General features: G+C 37.2%; 1 protein-coding gene across 3 annotated transcripts in view; it reads left to right on the forward strand.

Annotated features, from left to right (window-relative positions):
• Positions 1-22974, forward strand: part of si:dkey-220o5.5 (actin filament-associated protein 1-like 2) — a 57330-nt gene extending 34356 nt beyond the window's left edge. For 2 of the 3 annotated variants that reach the window (XM_052107979.1, XM_052107980.1), the window contains exons 8-15: positions 1424-1517; positions 11328-11542; positions 11679-11782; positions 12174-12294; positions 13150-13240; positions 16694-16863; positions 21258-21368; positions 22090-22974. In XM_052107979.1, coding sequence (XP_051963939.1) covers positions 1424-1517; positions 11328-11542; positions 11679-11782; positions 12174-12294; positions 13150-13240; positions 16694-16863; positions 21258-21368; positions 22090-22116 — 933 coding nt within the window. In that variant the 3' untranslated portion in view covers positions 22117-22974. Of the gene's footprint in view, positions 1-1423; positions 1518-11327; positions 11543-11678; positions 11783-12173; positions 12295-13149; positions 13241-14847; positions 16668-16693; positions 16864-21257; positions 21369-22089 lie in introns of those variants that run through there. The other variant, XM_052107981.1, reaches the window with a different exon arrangement.

A 22974-nucleotide genomic window follows, 5' to 3' on the forward strand; every position in this document is an offset into this window, starting at 1 on the left:
CCGTCTGGCACCAACAACCATGCCACGATCAAAATTGCTTAAATCACCTTTCTTTCCCATTCTGACATTCAGTTTGGAGTTCAGGAGATTGTCTTGACCAGGACCACACCCCTAAATGCATTGAAGCAACTGCCATGTGATTGGTTGATTTTAGATAATTGCATTAATGAGAAATTGAACAGGTGTTCCTAATAATCCTTTATGTGAGTGTGTATATATATATATATATATATATATATATATATATATGTATATATATATATACATGTACATAGATGTATGTATGTGTGTGTGTGTGTGTGTATGTATGTATGTATGTATGTATATTTTTCTTATTATTATCTTTTGTTGCTGTGGAAAATTGTTGTGCACTGATAGCTCGTGTCACCAAGATAAATTCCTTGTATGTGTAAGCATACCTGGCAATAAAGCTGATTCTGATTCTGAAAATAATATGCAATAATTAATGTTTAATCGTGTATTTAGAAGTAAAGCTGTAATAGAGAGATGATTACACTCTGAGCAAATTAATATGCATTACTGTGCTATAAAATTGGTACATAATACACAATTTGAGATGAGCATACATTTAAGGGAAACAACCTTGTACCTTTGGCAAGGTTTAGCACATGTATTTATTTCTTCTAAAATACTTTATTGGCTTACGCGTGCAACGTTTAGACCATTAAGTCTTAGTCATGCAAACAAATAAATAAAAATAATAATACTAACTTTACATTTTTCTGCTAAAAGGACAATTGGAAATTGACAACAACTTGTGTATTTCTGTGACTTTAGTAGAAAATGATTGCAGAAGAAAACAGCGGCGCACACATTTTGGGAATCTCAAAACTGCAGCCATGTTCTAAAATCTCTGAAATCATGACTATTAGTCAACATGTTACAGTAACTTCACTGGAAAAATTATAGCACATGAGTAATGTTCAATTCATTAAAGCATGACAACCAATATAAGCTTCAACATCTCTACTAGAAAACATATCCAAGCATTATAGCAGGTAAACAACTTTGCCAAACAGTTAAAAACCAGCTGTTGCACTTGCTGCCCGCTTCCCCGAAAAATGAGTCACGACACAGCCGGACCTTCTTTCTGAGCTTATGGACATGATGTAAACAAGCAAGGATGAATGATGTACGCCTGTGATTTCAATATGACGTATGCCTAAGAATCAATATTGTAGGCTTATCGTAGTGAATCGGCGTAAGACAAGGACAGGGCTTTTTATGTACTCACTCAATAATGAACTTTTGTTAATTGTAACCAAAAAAATCTTACATAGTGTAGCTTTAAGCTATTTAGTTGAGTAAGGAACACCTTACTTGTGTTGAAGAACATTTCATGCTCACGGTTTATTCATTCATATGGTTATTCATTCTCTCTCTCTCTCTTTCTCTCACACAGTCAAGTACAGTCCTCCATACAGATTCAGATGAAGAGAAACTCTCTGGTCTTCCATCTGCTGTTAGCAGTGTGGAAATCAAAGACAGAGACCGAGGTGAGCAAACACTCCCTATGAAACTTTCAAACCTTCAACATGGATATAATTTGTACCAAAACACTATGGGTCAATGTTAATAGAATTTCATTAAGTAGATTTTTACATTTCATATTTCTATATTAAGAATGATAATAATAATAATAATAATATGTTATATATAATTATATAGCACTTTTCCAGAGCTCAAGGATGCTTCACAATAAAGAACAGTAACAACAAAAATCATATAGACAGTCATATGGACAGTGAACAGTTGCCCAGTCTGGAACAAAAACAAATGCAGTTGCAAATAGCAGATCAAAAATAGGGTCAATTTGGATTCCATGTTGACTTCAAACAGCACCAGTATATTCCACTCTCCTTTCTTGTTATTCCGTAACCTAAAGGCGGTCGCGCACCAGACATGTCTGGGGGACAACACACAACGTCGTAAAAGTCAAAACCATTGTTTTCTATGAATGTTCCTATGTTAGCGCCACAGTTCAGCATTCACCAACAGCGTCACTCACATAGTTTTCTATTAAATTGAAGCCAAATCGTTATGGGGACAAATATTTTTTTACATTTTGGCTAGAAGTTATATGGTGTATAGGCAATTTGTAAGTAACAAATTTGTCTTTTTGTGGTTTGACAGCTTGAAAAAAGCCTATACAAGGTAACACACCACATAAAAAACATCACCTTTTCTAATCTTTCTGTTTGTGCAGTTGTACTGTTTTTGTTTTTCCATACACCTACATGTATACTCAGCGACGTCACTTTGTTTATTCTTAAAGAAGGTGGAAATTCACTGTATTATACTGCCACCTCTATTCACAACATACTCCGTGTACGATACTTGTGTGTTGTCCTACCTATGATGCGGCATTTCTTATCCAGTGTGCGACCAGCTTAATGCTATTTTACGCTTAAAAAAATATACTGCTTGCTTACACTTTATAACCCTTTATGTAGGAATGGGCAGCATACATTGCATCTGTGCTAGCACAGCTATTAGCACAACTATGCTATTGTACTCCCTAGTGTTTTGGTCTCATTCATTATTGGCTAAATTCACTGCATGCCGCTCTGGACACTGGCTGGGTGTTTTCTACACTGAGTCATTGTCTGTCAACGGATTCCTGTGAGATTTGATTGTCACCTTTGACACCAGGTTGACAGCCACAGCAATGAACTCAGAAGTTTGGTTTGTAAATAGTCTGGTGAACTTTTTGTTATTCTGAGTTTACGGAAGCAGATAGCATGTATTTTTTATGAACACAAAAAAGCCATTGTGTTCATGAAAAATATGTTAACAAGATTTTGGGAAAGATGAAAAGTTTGGTTGGCAATTAGATAGACTTGTTAAATCCCTCCAAGTGGTTATGTTTTACAACTGACGAGAATTGTTATAACGTTTTGTTATTGAAAACGTGAGCTCAGTGATTAAACCCATGTGTAGATGTCGATTTCATGCGTCTCCACCAACAACTTAAAAGGGAAACCTTCAAACAAGAAAGTTTTTCACTAGTGCACTCTGATTACCAACTAAAATTGTTTTTAGGATACTGGCTTCTACCATTGCATACTTTATATTTACCTAAAAATGGAATGCATATGCATTTTCTTTCATGCATTCGTTTCTTTGTGGTACCATTTTTTTTAAATGTTTTTTAGTATGTTTATTGTGTTAGTCTTTGTGTGCATTCTGAGAAGTAATAAACAGCACACGGGTACATCAAACACATAAATTAACTTTACAAAATGTATTATGTCAGTGTCAAAAAGAAATCATCTCTCAAGCTAGCAGAACAATTTCTAAGATCAGTCACCTGGACACTACAGCTTTGTTAACACAACCTAAGGACAAAGCTTGCTTTTGCAGTATACTATAAGAAATTATATGAAGGCCAAGAACTAATAGATAAGAAGGACAAAATCACTACTTTCTTAACTCAGTTAAAATGAATAGATTAACAGAAGAAGAAGTGAAGGAGCTAACCTTCCCAAATAACGAAAAGAAAAGATGCTATCCTTAAACTTAAAAATAACAAGTCCCCAGGGGTGGATGGGTTTCTGGGGGAATTCTATAAGGTTTATACAAATGAGGTAATCCCCCCATGTAAGATACAGTTGAAGACAAAATTATTTGCCCCCCTATGAAATTTAAATTCTTTTTCAAATATTTCCCAAGTGATGTTTAACAGAGCAAGGGGATTTTAACACCGTATTTCTTCTTATATTTTTCCTCTGGAGAAAGCCTTATTTATTTTAATTTGCCTGGAATAAAATTATTATTTAAAAAAAATAAAAAAATATATGCTAAGATCAATATTATTAGCCCTGTTAAGAAATTATCTGTTTGGTTGGCTACGGAACCAACCACTGTTATCCAATTACTTGCCTAATTAACCTAACTTGCCTAATTAACCTAATTAATCCCCCAAACCTTTAAGTTGCATTTCAAACTGAGGATTAGTATCTTGCAAAACGACTAGTGAAGTAATAAATACCTAAAACTTGTTGAGAACTACAACAAACAACTAAAGGCTGTTATCAAGCAAAAGGGATACACTATTGACCATTAACATCAGAGGGCTAATCATTTTGACCTGTAGATTTTTTTTATTCTTGGTTATAATTTTGTTTCTATTTGATTATAAACACTTTAAGTTGCCTAAATAAACTATTATGTTTAGAAATGCTTTGTTGAAAAAAATCTTTGCAACATTAAACAGCACTTGGGAATTATTTGAAAAATAACTAAATATTTCATAGGGGGCTAATAATTTTGTCTTCAACTATATATAATATGTTCTAGATGCAGAGGATCCCCACCCCAACTAAATAATGAAGCATTTTTTTAGATGGCCGAGCCAAGGCTTCAGATACCACAATATCACACCTGTACTCAGCGAACTATATAAGACTCATAGAGGTTATTAAAAAGGATCTGACCAGATGGGAAATACTACCCATATCTATGTTTGGCAGGGTTGAGACCATATGAATGAATGCACTTCCTAGACTCCTCTTCCAATCTCAGTCTATTCCAGTACAGGTCCCAATCTCTATGTTACGTACTTTAGATAAATTAAAATAGAAATTTATTTGGCAAAATAAAAGACCAAGAATTAAACTCAAAATATTTTAAGACTGGCAAGGATGGGGCCTGGGTAGCTCAGCAAGTTGCTGAATTCCACCCCTGGAGTTGGTGAGTTTGAATCCAGGGCATGCTTAGTGACTCCTGCCAGGCCTCCTAAGCAGCCAAATTAGCCCGGTTACTAGGGAGGGTAGAGTCACATGGGGTAACCTCCTCGTTGTCGCCATAATGTGGGTCACTCTCGGTGGGGCGCGTGGTGAGTTGTGCGTGTATGTCACGGTGGATGGCTGAAGCCTCCACATGCACTATTTCTCCACAGTAGCACGCTTAACAAGCCACGTAATACAACTGTCAAATAAGGTTGACTGTCTCAGATGCAGAGGCAACTGAGATTCTTCCTCTGCCACTCTAATTGAGGTGAGTCACTACGCTGCCATTGGGAATTGGGCATTCCTAATTGGGGAGAAAAAAAAGACTGGCAATGATAAGTGTGGTCTGAGCCTTCCTGACATGATGCATTACTATTGGGCTGCTCAACTTCGGCCGTTGGTGGCATGGATCAGTAACGATAGGGAGACAGGATGGTTTGATATTGCGCAGAGTTCGATCTCTGAGAATTCCCTGGCAGTATTACCGTTTATGGATTTGAAGTCCCCAAAAATATTTTTAATTAGGATAATAAATACTTGGTTGCAACACGCCCTGAAGATTTGGACTATAGTCCTGAAGAAAATAAGAGGGGCAGTTGCTCTCTTACAAGTGATGACCATCGCGAGGCAACCCAGATTTCATCCCCTCTGTGTGAGACTCTACATTTAAAAAATTAGCAGAGAAGAACCGGATAACAATTAATCAGATTTTCAAAACTGAGGTTATATTATCATTCACCCTCTCTGAGATTGATTTAAACCTTGTGACCTTGTGACATATTTAGATACCTACAACTGAGACATTACATTACAAACCATATTGATTGGGACATAATTAAAAACTCTCCAACAAATATCGAGCAATACATGATAAATATTACTGAACATCAAATATCAAATAAAAACATGTATCTCAGATTTATAAAAAGTTAATGCAGGACCATTCAGATAATGCTTTACATATAAAAAGGCTGAAATCAGTGTCTATATGGAGACCAACTGGTCCTCCGTATCCTCTGTGGGTGTGGCTTGGGAGGCACTTTAGGTGGTTCTTAGGGGTTGGATTATACCGTATGCTGCTTTCACAGAAAATCCAAAGCACAAGAACTTGTGGATATGGAAGGGAATTTTAAAAGTGCAGAGGCAGAGCTGAAGTGCCGAATGTCGTCTAACTGCCTCAGAGAATTGACCCGATTGAAATACAGATCAGATCACCGATTGCAAGACAGACATACTTTGAGTAGGGGGACAAAGCAGGAAAACGTCTGGCTCGATATATAAAACAGAGAGAGTCTTTTCTATCATTCCCTCAATGAAATCTGCTAGTGGTGAAATATTAACCTCGGCCACTGATATATTAATAATGCTTTTAAAGAATTCTATCTTGATCTTTATAGTTCCACATTTTTGTCTACTGAAGAGGATATTAGAGACTTTGTGGAACCATTAGAACTCCCTAAACTGTCAGCTGAGCAAAATAATTATCTTGATTCTGAGATAATCTTGTAGGAGTCTGGTGAGGTAATTAAGGCCTTGCCTACAGGCAAGGCTCTGGGTCCAGATGGCCATTTTGCCATTGACTTTTTTTTAGCTCTTATGCTACAGAACTGGCTCCATTCTTGCTAGAATTTGATATGGAATCATTAAAGAATGGAAAGTTCTGTCAGCCATGACTCAAGCCGGATCAGTCTAATTGATAAAAGGACAAAGATCCAAGCAAGTGTAAGAGTTACTGTCCAATTTCCTTGTTCCAGTTAGACGTTAAAATATTGTCAAAAATGTTGGCTAACCTATTAAGTAAAGTTATGATATCTCTTATACATTTAGATCAGGTGGTGTTTATACATTAGCATAAGAAAGGATGATGATTTTCCAAGGGTGGTGGCGGAAGGTGTGTCGCATAAGCTTTTGCTTTACGCAGATTATATTTTATTATTTGTCTCTGACCTTACTAGATCTATGCCTTGCTTCCACAGAATTATCAATTCCTTTATCAGTTCTCAGAATACAGAGTTCATTGGTCTAAATCCAAAGCTTTGATTCTGACAGCGTACTGCCCGGTAACGGCTTTCCAGCCAGGTGCCTTCCAGTGGCCCAAACAGGGCATTAAGTATTTGGGTATTTTATTCCAAATTGATTTAGTTAATTTTGATATGCATCAAGGGGGCTTGCACATTTTTGCTTCACTATGATCAATGACTGAGTCCATCAAAAGATTAAAGTTTCCTCCCATTATTATTTCATGAGGGGTGCCAGCGGCATGCAACATCCCTTCAAGATCTCTAAACAAGTCCTGATCATCAGCGTGTCATTTACAGGTGTGTAAATATTAACCAAAAGACTTGAGGCCTGAATTTCTGTTAAAACAATAATGACTCTTCCTAATTTATCTGTAAGCTGCTTGAGACATTTCAATTGTAGATGTTTATTTATCAATGTAATGACTCCCCTGCTCTTACTTCAGCCAGAAAACATGTCCACCTCATATCTTCCCACATTTTTCAGCTTCCTGCGGGGAAAGATGCATTTTTGAAGAAACGCTATATCATATTTCTTATTCCTTTTTTTAATGGGTTTCCCCAACCCATTCACATTTCATGTGGAGAGAGACAATCCACTCATTAACATTTTACATTTTGACATATTAGAAAAAATAGATCTTACCTTTGTCTCTAGGGGATTAGAAGATAATTCCCTCTCCGATGACTTCAGATAATCAATCTGTTTCCCGAACATCCCCTACTCTTGTAACCACCTCAGTGAATTTCACCTCCATGGCAGTGATCGATCGACGGATCACAGCAAGATCCTACAAGTCAGCAACGACTATTCTCTCACCGCATTTCCCGCACTTCTCCAACTAAATCGACTCCCAGGCTTGCGGCCTGCTCAGTGGCGTCCGCTTGAGCACGTAAGTGTCTTTTAATGTCTCCAGAGCCTGAGGATTTTGAATTCTTTAACATATTGTCCTCCTAGAACAGTTATGGAACAGAGTGTATCGCATCTCACCGGTTTATGTCATTACATTTTTAAAACTAGCAAAGTGTGCAGATCTCGCCGCTCACACATCCGATCCTCGCATGGCGTCACGTGACCCCCCAACATAAATTATGTCTAACTTTTATGATTTGTCATACCAAATATGGACATTACAAGTTATTATATCATGCATTCCTCACAGGCCACATAAAAGGGACTTCTGCATACCATGACATCATTGCCATGTTCTGATATTATTCTTATAAGCTCCACATAAATAAAAACATTTTGTTTTGACTGATGGAATATGTAGTAAATAAATTCATTAATGTTTACTGTTGTAAATGGTTTGTCTGTGTTTTCAGTTGTATTTTCTTTTATTTTTATGTTTATTGTGTGCATTATAGTATAAGTCACTGACTGCAGCTGTCAACGGCTCCACACATAATCTATAAAGGATCTGCTTTCTGCAGAATGCAGATCGATGATCTATGAATGGACTCCATATGGTATGTAGGGTATTTGGTATGCTAAATTTAGAAGGGAACCATTAAAGTACCCTCATTCTCATGCCATTATAGATAATTATTACATTATTAGGTAATGCAATGTATAAGGAAATTAGTCATGTTCGACAACCATTGTAAATGACAAATAACTAGATTATTTGTCTGAATAAATTCTCCACCATTAAAATCGTAATACAATGTCTCGTATCCGTTCACAATTTCTACTGTAAGGAATTAGCTTTAATAAGTGAATTATGATTAATTCACTTATTAAAGTCATATTATTCTCATGGTTTATTGAAAATAATATCACACGTATTTACTTACAGCTTTGAAGAGAAATAGAATTAGAAACAGGGATGAGATTATTTATCAAAATATACCACAGTCAAATCATCTTTGAATACAGACAAACTTTATTGCTATTCTAAACATAAATCTAATCTAACACATATATACATGAAACAGGTTGGTAAGTAGTGACAGAATGTGAAATAAATGATCAATACAGTGAAAATGAACTTAAGGGAGTCTGTTGACAATGCCTTAAGAACCATTTATCCTTATTTGAGTCTACATCGATTTGCTATCAGATTACCCAAAGTATTCAACTACTACACCAGCACTTTGAGCACAATACTGGAAATTGACTTGCATATCGTGGTGTTTCCTTACATTCTTTGTGTTGCTTGTTTCTTGGCTCTTGGTAGAAAGTTCATTTTTGTAGATGATTTGGACCTCTGTAAGATCGGATAGTTATTGTCTGTAAGAATGATGAGGTTGGCTTCGAAACGAGGCCTTCTCATGGAGGTTACGTGACTCCTGTTGGGTGTGTAACCGTAGAGAGTGAGAGGCTTCCTCGGGACTTCGAGTCCCGAGCTTCCTTGGACCTCACATAGCATGGATCTGGTTCCGAAGAGATCCAGAGAAGACTATGAGGGAAGAGTCAGAGCAGAGAGTGCAGTGGTCAGAAGAAGAGACAAGAGAAGAGAAAGAGAGGAGAGCAGGGAAGAGCGTGTTCTTCCTGTTTGGAAACATTTTAACTGAAGTTGGCCGCATCCCCAAAAGTGTCCTGCACCAATCAGAAGTGACTTTTCAAAGTCACATGGTTGACTGGGCTGTCCTTTCCGACAGTTGATTTTATGGTCCTTTGTTTCGGAGTCTTACAAATCTCCTGCTCAAAAATAGTGCATATTTAATCATGAACTTTTATATCTTGAAAATGGTACAAGAGACATGATATTCATTGTCATCAGCTTCCTCTATGTAACCAAGCAAGCCGTTGCTTACCAAATTTGACATTCTTTCATGAATATTATAAGTGTAGGTAACAAAACATGAAAGTCCCTGGTTGCAAATCATACTCGTTAATTCCTTGGTTATACAACATGGATAAAACATTACACACATTTTAGGTACATCAGGCTATAATCATTCATTTGTCAGTTATACAAGTTACCACAGTTCAAAGCAATTGCCAGAATTACCTAGCAAGACTAGGTATTGTATAAATCGTGTATTTAAATGCATTCTGTACATTTTAGAAGGTTAAATCGGTAAAGTGCTGTGACTGTAAAATATTCCTGGATTAACATTAAATATTTTATTCGTGCAAATCTGATGGTCTTTTGGAAACCTTTCAAAGAAAAGTCTGCTTTAACTCTGTGTGGAAGTTCAGAAGGTCATGCTGAGGGGCCTTTCTGACCAATTTTGATGCCTGGCCATTAATTTATGACATTGAAGAATTCCAGGATTGCAAAGGTTGGGTTTTCCTAGATTCAAATCATGTTGCTGCAATTTTTCTGCATGTATAATCCTACAGATATCAGAAAAATAAGCTGTTGTAACCACTCCATGATGATAAAAAGGAGGTAATGCAGTAATTGTTTAATTTGTAAGGTTGGCCATAATATGTTATAGTATTTTTATGATTAATTTTGTTAAAAAAAAAAAGATCATGAAAAGGTTCTTTCTGTCAATCCCGCTTGCTCACAGTCACACATATGCATCTTTTCTACTCTAATAATCAAGCTTGTAACAGAGGCTTGGGTTGTTTCTTTGCAGGATGCTTCAACAGTGCGTAAGAATGTAGTTTTACACACAAAGGCATTTTAGGGACAAAAACATGAGCATGTTTTGAGTTAAATACATGTACATGCTGTAACATTGGTGTTATGTTTTAAAGTCACTGTCATTGCAATATCTAACCTTGTATTCTGTTTTTAAAAAGTCAACAGTTTTCCTTGAACTGTTCTTTTAGACATTTTTTAAGTGTGAAACTGACAAAAACTTGCATGTTCATATTGGGTGGGACATGTCAACCCTTTACTGGTGTTTTCAGAACAATACCGGCACTAGTGGGGAGAGAGCTTGCATGATCATGGTTGCCAGATTGCACCAAATAAGCAATACACACAGTGTAACTGTGTACTGTAAGTGTAAATCTCTGTTGGGGAATCACATCTCTTGATATCTGGGAACCCCAAACATGTCAAATCTGCGCTTATTACCTCAAAGCTCTTTGAAATATTCAGTTGTTTGGCTGATTGTCTTAAAGTCTGTTATTATTTATCATACTTAGATAATTAAAATATTTTATTGGCACATATATTTCAAATTAATGCATGACAATTGATCTAAAGGGGAAGGTAAGGAGGGATGTTTTTACATTGGGGGTGGTTTCACCGGTTTTTTTTGGTTTTTTTTTGTTTGTTTGTTTTTTCAACAAGCGGGATGGCATCATCTTGCATTCCCCCACCAATTCGAGCCCTGATCGTGACCCTGAAAAAAAATCCTGATCAAATGGCGTTGCGCTCCGGATTATATGCCCGCGATGATGTGGGCATCTGGGGCGAAGTGCCAAGTGCAATCTGCCAATAGATTGGCGTGATTGTAAAGGGTTTGAGAGATTGTCACTCCTGGGAGGAGCTCTTCCATGGCGTCAGCAACTGACGCAGTGTCGAAGTGACCGACTTGAAAGGGAACATAGTAATACCCTGGTAATTAATTGGTTGTTGATCAATGGTCATGTGTATGAATGTGTGAATAATTCAGAATAATCACTTGCCTCTCTATCCTCCCTCCTCAGCGGCCTTCCTTAATGTTTTGATGAACTGTCAGTGGCAAAGTCTGTGGTGTCGGGTGGACGAGGGCATTCTGAAGATGTGTCGGGATGAGGCATCAGAGGAGACACCTCAGTACACGGTTCAGCTCAGAGGGAGTGAGGTCCGACCCGGCCCGGATACAGCACATGCTTACCGCATTACCATCATGCAGCATGGAGACCAAGTGGCTGTACTGGAGGTACGGTTTTGATCCACAGAAATGGCTGATTTGAGATCAGCTTATTCCACCCTTTAGTTCAATTGCATGTTGTTTCTTTACTGTTCTCAGATTGTTTTCAATGACTTAGATTTTAATGTTTGCTCTGTACGTGCAGGCCAGTTGTGCAGATGATAAAGAACAGTGGGTTCAACTCCTGCAGGATGGGAGTTCCACTGCAGCTGCCTCTCCATATGAACACAGCAGCCACGAGTCACTGAGGTACACACACAACGTTTACTTTCTAAATGGGGACACACCATAGACTTCTATATTTTCTATATAAAGCTAATTTCAATAAATATTGACTAACCATAACCCATGCCCTAACTCTTACATTTTCAATTTAAAAAGCATTACTTAAATTATGTATGGATGTTGTTCCAAATCAGAACATGCCAAAACGTTTTGTGAAATTAAGATTACTTCTGGGGACAAATTTTTCCCCAAACTGTTGCTACGCATGTACACACCCGCTCACACAGTCTGCTGTTTATTTGCTGCCAGCATTCCATGAACCAACCATGAATCACTAAAGTCGACACACACACACACAAATACTCACATTCTTTCCTCATCCTCTTTCCATTCTTCTGTTTCCTCTGTTCTTCAGTGGTCTGAAAAGCCGCAGGTTCCCCACCTCAAACATGTACATGGATGACCCCTTTCAGCAGCTCTGCGGTGCAGTTCACACTCAGCCCATCTATTCAAACTCATCCATACTAGAGCACATGGTATGGTCCTAAAAGAGCATTAAAGAATGAATGGTGCATTGAGGCTGTAACCTATACAACCAGATTGAAAATAAATGTTAATTGTGTGGTTTGGGCTGACAGTGTTGTTTTTTAGTTAAGTTAAAGGCACTAGCTATTACTTTCTAATCTCTTGTTATGAATTTTGTGTGGTAAAGAAGCATTTTTAATTCCTTAATCAGCACTCTGTAGCTGAAACAAAAAAAAGAATATAAAGGAATATTTTGGATCAAACTCAGTTGTAGATTTGCCCCATAGACTTTCATTCTAAGAGCATTATTATCAATGCATTTTTGTTTAGTTTTACAAGATGTGGGGCATTCTAAGATATTTTCGGTGGTAATGAACAGCCTCCCATAGATGTTGGATTGTGTTTATTCCAGAACATTCCTTTGAAGCCAACATGAAATGGCAGTTGCATTCCATTTTAGTTCCATAATTTGATGTTTTTACAAGTGAAACACGATTTTTAATTAAGAAAATTTAAGACTGGTCTTCATCCATCTGAAATGAATTGGATTGTAAAAAGTCAACTCTTTATTAAATGATTGGAGGGGATGAAAAATAATAGAGCTTGATGACGTCGACCGAATAGTCATTCTTTCAGAAGTATTGGAGTTATTACATGTTTGATTTAAGATTCTGGAATGTAATCATTGGAATAACGTGCACAGATAAATTGTTCATAGTGTATAGCGTCAATTTTTATTTCATGTTGAATTTAAATAGTTTTATTTGAATTTATGGACATTTTTTGCATGTTCTATGAATGCACATTGCCATTCTCACAAATTAGCATTACTTCTAACTTATACAGCTGTTGCATCCATTTTTCAGTTTCAGAAATCCTACACTGGTAGAAATGGAGAGTTGGTGTCATCCAAGGATTCTGCCAACTACAGCAATAATGAAATCTTCAGCAACCACAGTGAGTCAGTCATATTGCCTCAGTCCCTAATCCTGAGTTGCACTTTTTTTAAATAAAGGAAACATATTAAATGTAAAATATACTGTACATTTATAGTCCTACCATTTTCTGCTCTCAGTGCCTGGCCCTTTCTCACTTTGTCACCAACTTGGTTGTAAATCTAATTTTAAAACTGCTTTTACTTTCATGGGAATCTCCTATCTATTCTAACCTCATTGCCTAAAGCAGTTCTACATCATCACATATAATCAGTCTTACCAGCTCATTATTCTCTCTTAAACATGTTTGAGTTATGAGAACACAGTAATGTGATTGGTCAGTAAAGTGACAGACACACAACTCCTGTTTGTTGACTTCTCTATTTGTACCCATGTTGTACATCCTTACAGTACAAAAACAATGAGTCACTTCTGATTCAATGCTGCCATCAGATCAAGGTCAATGGTTTCTAAGTGGCACAACTAGCACATTACAGTGTGTTTTTGTGTGCGCACTGCAAAAAGTTATTTTCTTAATCGTTATTTTTCCAGTTTCCAGTAAACATATTTATACTCCCTTATCTAAAATATCTTAACAATGGAAGTAAATTCATGATATATAATCTGAAAACAAGTCTTATCTTACAAAATTTTGTTGTGCAATTGTTTTTTGATATTTGTACTGGAAAATAAGACAATAATACTGATTAAGGAAGTTATTTGTGTGTGTGTGTGTGTGTGTGTGTGTGTGTGTGTGTGTGTGTGTGTGTGTGTGTGTGTATTTATCACTTTGTGGGGACCAAATGTCCCCATAAGGATAGTAAAACCCGAAATTTTTGACCTTGTGGGGACATTTTGTCGGTCCCCATGAGGAAAACAGCTTATAAATCATACTAAATTATGTTTTTTGAAAATGTAAAAATGCAGAAAGTTTTCTGTGAGGGTTAGGTTTAGGGGTAGGGTTAGGTTTAGGGGATAGAATATAAAGGTGTGTGTGTGTGTGTGTGTGTGTGTGTGTGTGTGTGTGTGTGTGTGTGTGTGTGTGTGTGAGAAAGGTAAAGAAACCTCACTTGCACTACCAAATCACTGAGATAAAGAGTTTGGTGTGACCAAGCGCAGGCCTATTTTCCCATGTGTGCACAAAGCATATGATTAAGACATACTGTATATATGGTTTTCCCAAACCATTACTCCATTTTTACGGATTCTATGGCAAACGCCTGACAATTCAGAGGCATCTGCTTTTAATTTGGACAGTGCTAAATAATTATATGGTGGCTGATGCTGTTGCTTGAAGCACAAGTTTCCATGTTGTCGGTTTATGGGATTTGCATAAGGTTCCAAAGCATCATTTTGTGCAGAATGCAAACTTCTTGTTGCATGTTTCAATGGTACATTAACCGGGAATGTTCAAGATGCAGAGATTAAGATTGAGATTAAGGAAGGAACATTTTATATGGAGGAGGGGTTTTTCAAATCCTTGTGTAGATCCTGTTTTGTAGGCATGGGTAATTTTGCGTAGATTAACATTATGTGGTGCTTCTGTGGACTTTGATTTATTAGATCATGATTATGGAACATTTTAGAGTGCTGTTTTTCTCATCAGGTTTGTCAAATACGATTTTGCAGAAAATGCCATCTGTGCCAAGCATGTGTGGTGGCAGCCGGTGGAGATGTTTGATCATATCTATCATGGAAACATTAACCACAAAGAGGAGTGCAAAACTAAATGTATGTTAACAAATATCAAAAAGTGGTGTAGCATTCTCTGTAGGACTCTCAGTTTTAAGATTTTCATTTACTAAAAGGGGTTGTAGTTCACCCAAAAATTTAAATAATGTCATTATTATTATCTCATGTCGTTCCAAACCCATATGATTTTTTATTTCTTCTGTGAACATGCAAACTATAAAAAATGTTAAGAATATCCTGGAGTCTTTTTAATGGATAGAACGTGAATGAGTCTGGAGCTGTCAAGCTCCAAAATGACCAAAAAAAATAATAATCACAAAGTGTCAGAAAAGTGGTCCATATGAATTCCCTTAGCCATACAATAGCGTGAGGAACAGACAAAATGTATGTCGTTATTCACTGAAAATCATCCACCTTTGGTCTCATTAATGGGCACGTTAATGAGAGTTCATGAGAGAAGTAGCAATGTCTTATTTATAAACAAATCTTTCTTTTGAGCTTTTTAATGAATCAGTGGATTCAGTTCACACTGGGGAAGAGTATCAGTGATTAACAACTTAAATTGTAGTCCTCTTCCTCACGCAAACAACCCATTGACTTTATAAGACTTGGATTATGGCACACAAGTTGAATTGACCTGTTTTGTGATACTTTTATGTTACTTTTGTGTTCTTTTTGAAGCTTGAAAGCCTCAGTCCCCATTTATTGGAGTTGCATGAATAAAAGGACCAGTACTATTCTGTAAACTTTGCCTTTTGTGTTCCAGAGAAGACAGAAAGTCATACAGGTTTGGAATCATATCTTTTTTGACTGAACTAATATTTAACTGCCAGTTTAGTGACTTTAATTTGCAAAAGTGACTTTGCGCTCAACTAGAGGGCAAAGTGTTATTGTGTTGTGTGTGTTATACGGCATGAGAGGTGAGCTTTAAGACTTGTGTTTCTGGAAAGGAGCGGAACACTTTTCCACGCTTCAATTTTGGAAGAGATCTGCGGCGGCTAGCCCTTTTTTTTCTCTCTCATGGTTGTGGTTACATGCACACACATTCTTTTAAGATTCTTCAGTCAAAACCATGAGAATATCATGTTTTCTTTTTGAACCCAACTTTCCAGTGCACGCTGTTCTCATGGAGGAGATTAAGTGTGGGTGAAAAGTAGAAAAGTGAAGGGCATACACTTCCTCAAAAACATGAAGACCTCGAAAAGAGGGGGAATATTATCATGTTATTACTATATTACCACCATACTACTTTTACTATGTCTGCTATATATAGTATGCATGACCTGCATTATGTAAAATGCACATTATCTGGATGCGTAGAATATCTTTACATTTGCCAAAATTTGCAGTATACTATGCTGTGTACTGTATCCTTCAATGCATTGTGCTCAACTTGACCTTCCGTTTCTAGTGTGATGAGTGAAACATTTGTAATATCTGCTGCAATTTGTCTTGATTCATTATCTGATTGCACTGCCAAGATTGAAAATGCAAAAAATAAAAATAATAAAATTCCAAAATGTGGAAGCCACACAATGTGTGTAATCAGGTGGTAAATGCAAATGTCATGTGACTACAGTGTATAATATTACTTTACATTCTACTTTCACATACTTTTTTTTAATGGAATAGTAGGCACTATCCAGTGCATACTCCACAGTATGCAGTACACTAGTATTCCATACAGAACAAAGCCTCTGACACTACTTTTTTGTAGGAATTTGTGGAGGTGATGACTGTGAAATTAAAGATATCATATAACTGGGTGTGTTTATGTTCTAAGGTACGAAAGTGTTTGAGATCGAGAGGAGTGTGCAGAAACTGGACCTGACAGGAAAGAGACATGTGCACTTGCGGGCAGGGTCAGAGGTTAACCTTGTCAGTGTGGGGACAAAGCCAGCTAAACAAAACTCCTTCAGACGGTCCCTCGCTTTCTGCACTGAACGAGCACAGGTAACAGCCCTCCTTCGTACTGTCACAAACTGACTGTTAAAATATTGAAATCTACCTTACAAAAAAGGGGTGGTACCATAGTATAGTGATAATACCTTGGTACTATGATACATGCCATGGTACTGAGAGATTACCATATGTGAACAACGGTATACTCAAAAGGTCTATACACACAGAATGCATAAAAAATAAAAATGAAATTTTCTTTCATTTCACCCCTGTAGAGTAGGCGGCGCTGTTGCTCTTCTACAAACATTTATACTAGTCTCATGCCAGCTGTTAGAGAGTAATACACCTATCAGCCACAACATTAAAACCACCTGCCTAATATTGTGTAGGTCCCCCTCATGTCATCAAAAGAGTGCCAACCCACATCTCAGCACCAACAATCATGCCATGGTCCAAATCACTGAGATCACATTTTTTCCCCATTCTGATGGTTGATGTGAACATTAACTGAAGCTCATGACCCTGATCTGCATGATTTTATGCACTGCACTGCTGCCACACTATTGGCTGATTAGATACAGTCAGGTCCATAAATATTGGGACATCGACACAATTCTAATCTTTTTGGCTCTATACACCACCACAATGGATTTGAAATGACTAACTGCAGACTTTCAGCTTTAATTTGAGGGTATTTACATCCAAATCAGGTGAACGCTGTAGGGATTAAAACAGTTTGTATATGTGCCTCCCACTTTTTAAAGGACCAAAAGTAATGGGACAGATTTATTTTTTATTTTTTTTGTCCGCACTTATATAGCGCTTTTTTTTTAACCTTAGAGGTTACCAAAGCGCTTTACACTGTTTCCCAATCACCCATTCACACACACACTCATACACCAATGGCGGCAGATTAACAATCATAAATCAAACTTTCACTTTTTAATACTTGGTTGCAAATCCTTTGCAGTCAAATACAGCCTGAAGTCTGGAACGCATAGACATCACCAGATGCTGGTTTTCATCCCTGGTGATGCTCTGCCAGGCCTCTACTGCAACTGTCTTCAGTTCCTGCTTGTTCTTGGGGCATTTTCCCTTCAGTTTTGTCTTCAGTAAGTGAAATGCATGCTCAATCGGATTCAGGTCAGGTGATTGACTTGGCCATTGCATAACATTCCACTTCTTTCCCTTAAAAAACCCTTTGGTTGCTTTCGCAGTATGCTTTGTGTCATTGTCCATCTGTACTGTGAAGCGCCGTCCAATGAGTTCTGAAGCATTTGGCTGAATATGAGCAGATAATATTGCCCGAAACACTTCAGAATTCATCCTGCTGCTTTTGTCAGCAGTCACATCATCAATAAATACAAGAGAACCAGTTCCATTGGCAGCCATACATGCCCACGCCATGTCACTACCACCACCATGCTTCACTGATGAGGTGGTATGCTTTGGATCATGAGCAGTTCCTTTCCTTCTCCATACTCTTCTCTTCCCATCACTCTGGTACAAGTTGATCTTTGTCTCATCTGCCCATAGGATGTTGTTCCAGAACTGTAAAGGCTTTTTTAGATGTTGTTTGGCAAACTCTAATGGCCTTCCTGTTTGTGAGGCTCACCAATGGTTTACATCTTGTGGTGAACCCTCTATATTCACGCTGGTGAAGTCTTCTCTTGATTGTTGACTTTGACACACATACACCTACCTCCTGGAGAGTGTTCTTGATCTGGCCAACAGATGTGAAGGGTGTTTTCTTCACCAGGGAAAGAATTCTTCGGTCATCCACCACAGTTGTTTTCCGTGGTCTTCCGGGTCTTTTGGTGTTGCTGAGCTCACCGGTGCGTTCTTTCTTTTTAAGAATGTTCCAAACAGTTGATTTGGCCACACCTAATGTTTTTGCTATCTCTCTGATTTTTCAGCCTAATGATGGCTTGCTTCACTGATAGTGACAGCTCTTTGGATCTCATATTGAGAGTTGACAGCAACAGATTCCAAATGCAAATAGCACACTTGAAATGAACTCTGGACCTTTTATCTGCTCCTTGTAAATGGGATAATGAGGGAATAACACACACCTGGCCATGGAACAGCTGAGCAGCCAATTGTCCCATTACTTTTGGTCCCTTAAAAAGTGGGAGACACATATACAAACTGTTCATATTCCTACACCGTTCACCTGATTTGGATGTAAATACCCTCAAATTAAAGCTGAAAGTCTGCAGTTAAAGCGCATCTTGTTTGTTTAATTTCAAATCCATTGTGGTGGTGTATAGAGCCAAAAAGATTAGAATTGTGTCGATGTCCCAATATTTATGGACCTGACTGTAATTGTATGGATGATTGTTGGTGCCAGACGGGCTGGTTTGAGTATTTCTATAACTGATGATCTCCTGGGATTTTCACACACAACAGTCTCCAGAAGTTACGCTGAATGGTGCCAAAAACAGAAAACATCCAGTGAGCGGCAGTTCTGCAGATGGAAAATATCTTGTTGATGAGAGAGGTCAACAGAAAATGGCCAGATTGTTTTGAACTGAGAAAGTCTACAGTAACTCAGATAACTGCTCTGTACAATTGTAGTGAGCAGAATATAATCTCTGAATTCTATTCTGAGATGCGGATTGGTGCTTGTGGCAGGACGGAGGGCGGAGCCGGGTTGTGATCATACACACCCGGTCCCTTTTCAGGCTAATTAAGCCTTGGAGAGGGATAAAGGCCGATGGCAGACAGTGGTGCGACAAGAGAGAGATAGTTTACGGACATGACCGTCATGTGTGTTTCTCATTAAAATATTATTTGTATCATCAAGCCGGTTCTCGCCTCCTCCTTTCCATTGATCCCTTTACAATGGTGCCGAAACCCGGGAGTGTATGATCACGACCCGGCACCGCCCTCCACCCTGCCACAGTGCTGTTTTGCATCACAAGGGGGACCTACACAATATTAGGCAGGTGATTTTATTGTTGTGGCTGATCAGTGTATATTGAACACTGTTAAAGCATTTATTTACTTCATTTGGCATAACTGTTTCATTATGTCCTTTCTCCATGGTGTTGATACATTCTGAGGAGTATATAATCTGTGTTTTTATGTGAGTGAGATGAGTAAAGAGTGGCGTTTCATAAATATTTATCCTATTTATATTTGCACATGTATTTTGTAGGTGTAAGAATATTTATGCTTGACTCTTTTAATACTCACTTAACTTTGTATTGTTGACAGAATTTGGCCCTTGGTAAAATCTAATTGGAGAACCCTGCTCTAGATCAGCTACTGATCAGCCAAAGACATGGGACAATGATGTGTTCATTTGGTTTTCTGTGACGTAGTATTTTATTTAAAGAAATAGAACATCCAGCATTCGGCCATTATTAATATTGGCTGTTTGTTTTTTGTTTTGTTAATTTTAAAAGAAAAAAAGATTTGTGATTGGTCTTTGTATGGTATTTGCTGCTGTTTGGCATTTCAGTAATTACTATGGGTTGATTTAGGAGCAGTTTTCTCCCAGAGGACTAGACAATACTGCTCAGAAAAGAGCTGCTGTAACCCTCCATTACAAACTGCTCACCAAGCAATGATGAGTGGTCTTCCTGGAGAACTCCACTGTGTGGACAATATTAGAAAAGGATAATACTAAACCATTGCTTTAAAGGGATAGTTCACCCAAAAATGAAAATTCTCTCATCATTTACTCACCCTCATTTCATCCCAGATGACAAATTCAGATTTTTAGAAGAATATTTCAGCTCTGTAGGTCCATACAAAGCAAGTGAATGGGTGCCAAAATGTTTAAGCTCCATATGACTCCAGTGGTTAAATCTATGCCTTCAGAAGTGATATGATGGTGTTGGTGAGAAACAATATTTAAGTCCTTTTTTTGCTACAAATTATTCACCCTGCTCAATAGGTGGTGATGTGCATGAAGAATGTGAATCACCAAAAACACAAAAGAAGAATGTGAAAGTGAAAGTTAAAGTGGAGATTGACTGAGCAGGGGGGAGAATTTATAGTGAAAAAGGACTTAAATATTGATCTGTTTCTCACTCACACCTATTATATCACTTCTGAAGATATTGATTTAACCACTGGAGTCTTATGGTTGATTTTAATGCTGACTTATGTGATTTTTGGAGCTTCAAAATGTTAGCACCCATTCACTTGTTGTATATGTTGTATGGACCAACATCACTTAAATATTCTTCTAAAAAACTTCAATTTAGTTCAGCAGATGAAAGGAAGTCATACACATCTGGGATGGCATGAGGGTGAGTAAATGATGAGAGAATTTTCATTTTGGGTTGAACTATTCCTTTAAAACCAGCAATGACAGTCACTCTTGTTTGAATCATTTAGGATAGTTCACAATATTCGAGTAAGCCCTATACAAGGAAATATAGTTAACACAAAGTGTTTAGCACTCACCCACTCTCCTCTTTCTGTCTTTAAAGGGAGGGTTCCTGACTCCACTCTTAAGAAGAACTGCCTCAGCAAAAAACACACTAAAGAAAGTGCCATCTGCCCTGTTTATTGAGCATGACAGGGTCTTTCAAAGGAGGAAGGTAAGGTTCCTTCAACATGACTCCCACAGGAATTTGACAGAGCTTATTGGGATACCCAATTACTTAATAGATCAACTCCTAGTCAAGCCTAAACAATACAAAGTCACTTGAGCAATAATGAAGAGTTGTATTATGAAAAAGAAGATATTGACTTAATATTTCAAAGTTTCAACCCCATACTGAGCTGACTACCTAGACATTGCAGGCATGTAGACATTCTCCGGACTGTTCTAAACAGTAAACAAAATGATACTGCCTTATAAGTTACCTTGCCAAATTTCAACAGCATCATATGTATATAAGATGCTGTTTCAAGCATTTCAGTTCAGTCATTTATGAGGGTCCATTTTCTACACTCAATAAATATTTTAGCCTATTTTAAAGATTTACACATTTTGAATTTCATAACAAAATTCAATCAAATTGATTTGTGTAATTTTTTTTATTATATTAAATTTAAAATATATATATATATATATATATATATATATATATATATATATATATATATATATATATTGTAGATCATTTAATGGAAGTTTCCTACAAATTGAAATACATCTTTTTGAATGCTGCTTTGTAATGGGATGTTTTCAGGAAGGACTTCACAAGCCCATGATTAACTTAACAAGAGCCACAACTGACATGATCGAGCCAGAGACTTCAATTCATGGTAAATGTCAATATGACCTTTAACCTTTTCCTCTGTTTATCTTTGTAGGAGTGGGAAACCAAAGCATCAGGTTGACATCAAGACACTTCTCTCACATTGTCAGTATATTATTGCACTGAAAATATTATTTCCAAGCATGTGGACCATGCAGTTGTTTGGATTTTTGAAGTTTGGTCTTCTATTTTTTTGGTACTTGGTACTATTAGGATAATAAATACTGATCACAGAACTCTTTTAGTACCATATTCTGTCCATAAACAACACAGAGCGTTGCAAGATTGTTAGTGTGCAATTTTACAAAACATCTTGTGATTTGTTGTAAATGCCTAATGCGATGTTGCTGATGTACATTTCTTTAAAAAATAAGATGCATTTTAATCCAACATTCCAGGTATAGAATAACTCTAGAGAATGGCGCATTTACATTTTTGTTTGGAGTTTTATGTTTAACAAAATCTATCTTCAAAGCATATTTATACTTATGTAAATCACTTATGTGACATTGCACTGTTTTGAACTAGACCTAAACTGTTTGCGGTTATCAGGAAGGCACTCCCACAGTCAGGAATCATCAGTTTAAAGACCAGACAGGATGTGCTCATGGTCAATTGATTATTCAAGAATTATTACCTCTTTCTTTTTTATTTTCAATAGACTCACAGATCTGTGGTAATTTATCAGTATTTTTACTCTGTATAATTCCAGTGCACATGCAGTATTTTATGTGCTTTCCTAATGATGTGCCTTAACTATGTTTTTATCCATGTTTTTTGCTCTTAAATGAAGCATTGATTTGTCTTTGCAGTTATTTTGTAAAGTTTGCTCAGTTGGTTAAAACAGGATGGCCTAATATTGCAGTGCAAAAAGATATCTGTGGTAAAGGAAAAACACCAATGATGAAAATAATTGTATTTGTACAGTAAATAAAACAAT

Source organism: Xyrauchen texanus, chromosome 37 (genome assembly GCF_025860055.1).
Source record: "Xyrauchen texanus isolate HMW12.3.18 chromosome 37, RBS_HiC_50CHRs, whole genome shotgun sequence".
Taxonomy (NCBI): domain Eukaryota; kingdom Metazoa; phylum Chordata; class Actinopteri; order Cypriniformes; family Catostomidae; genus Xyrauchen; species Xyrauchen texanus.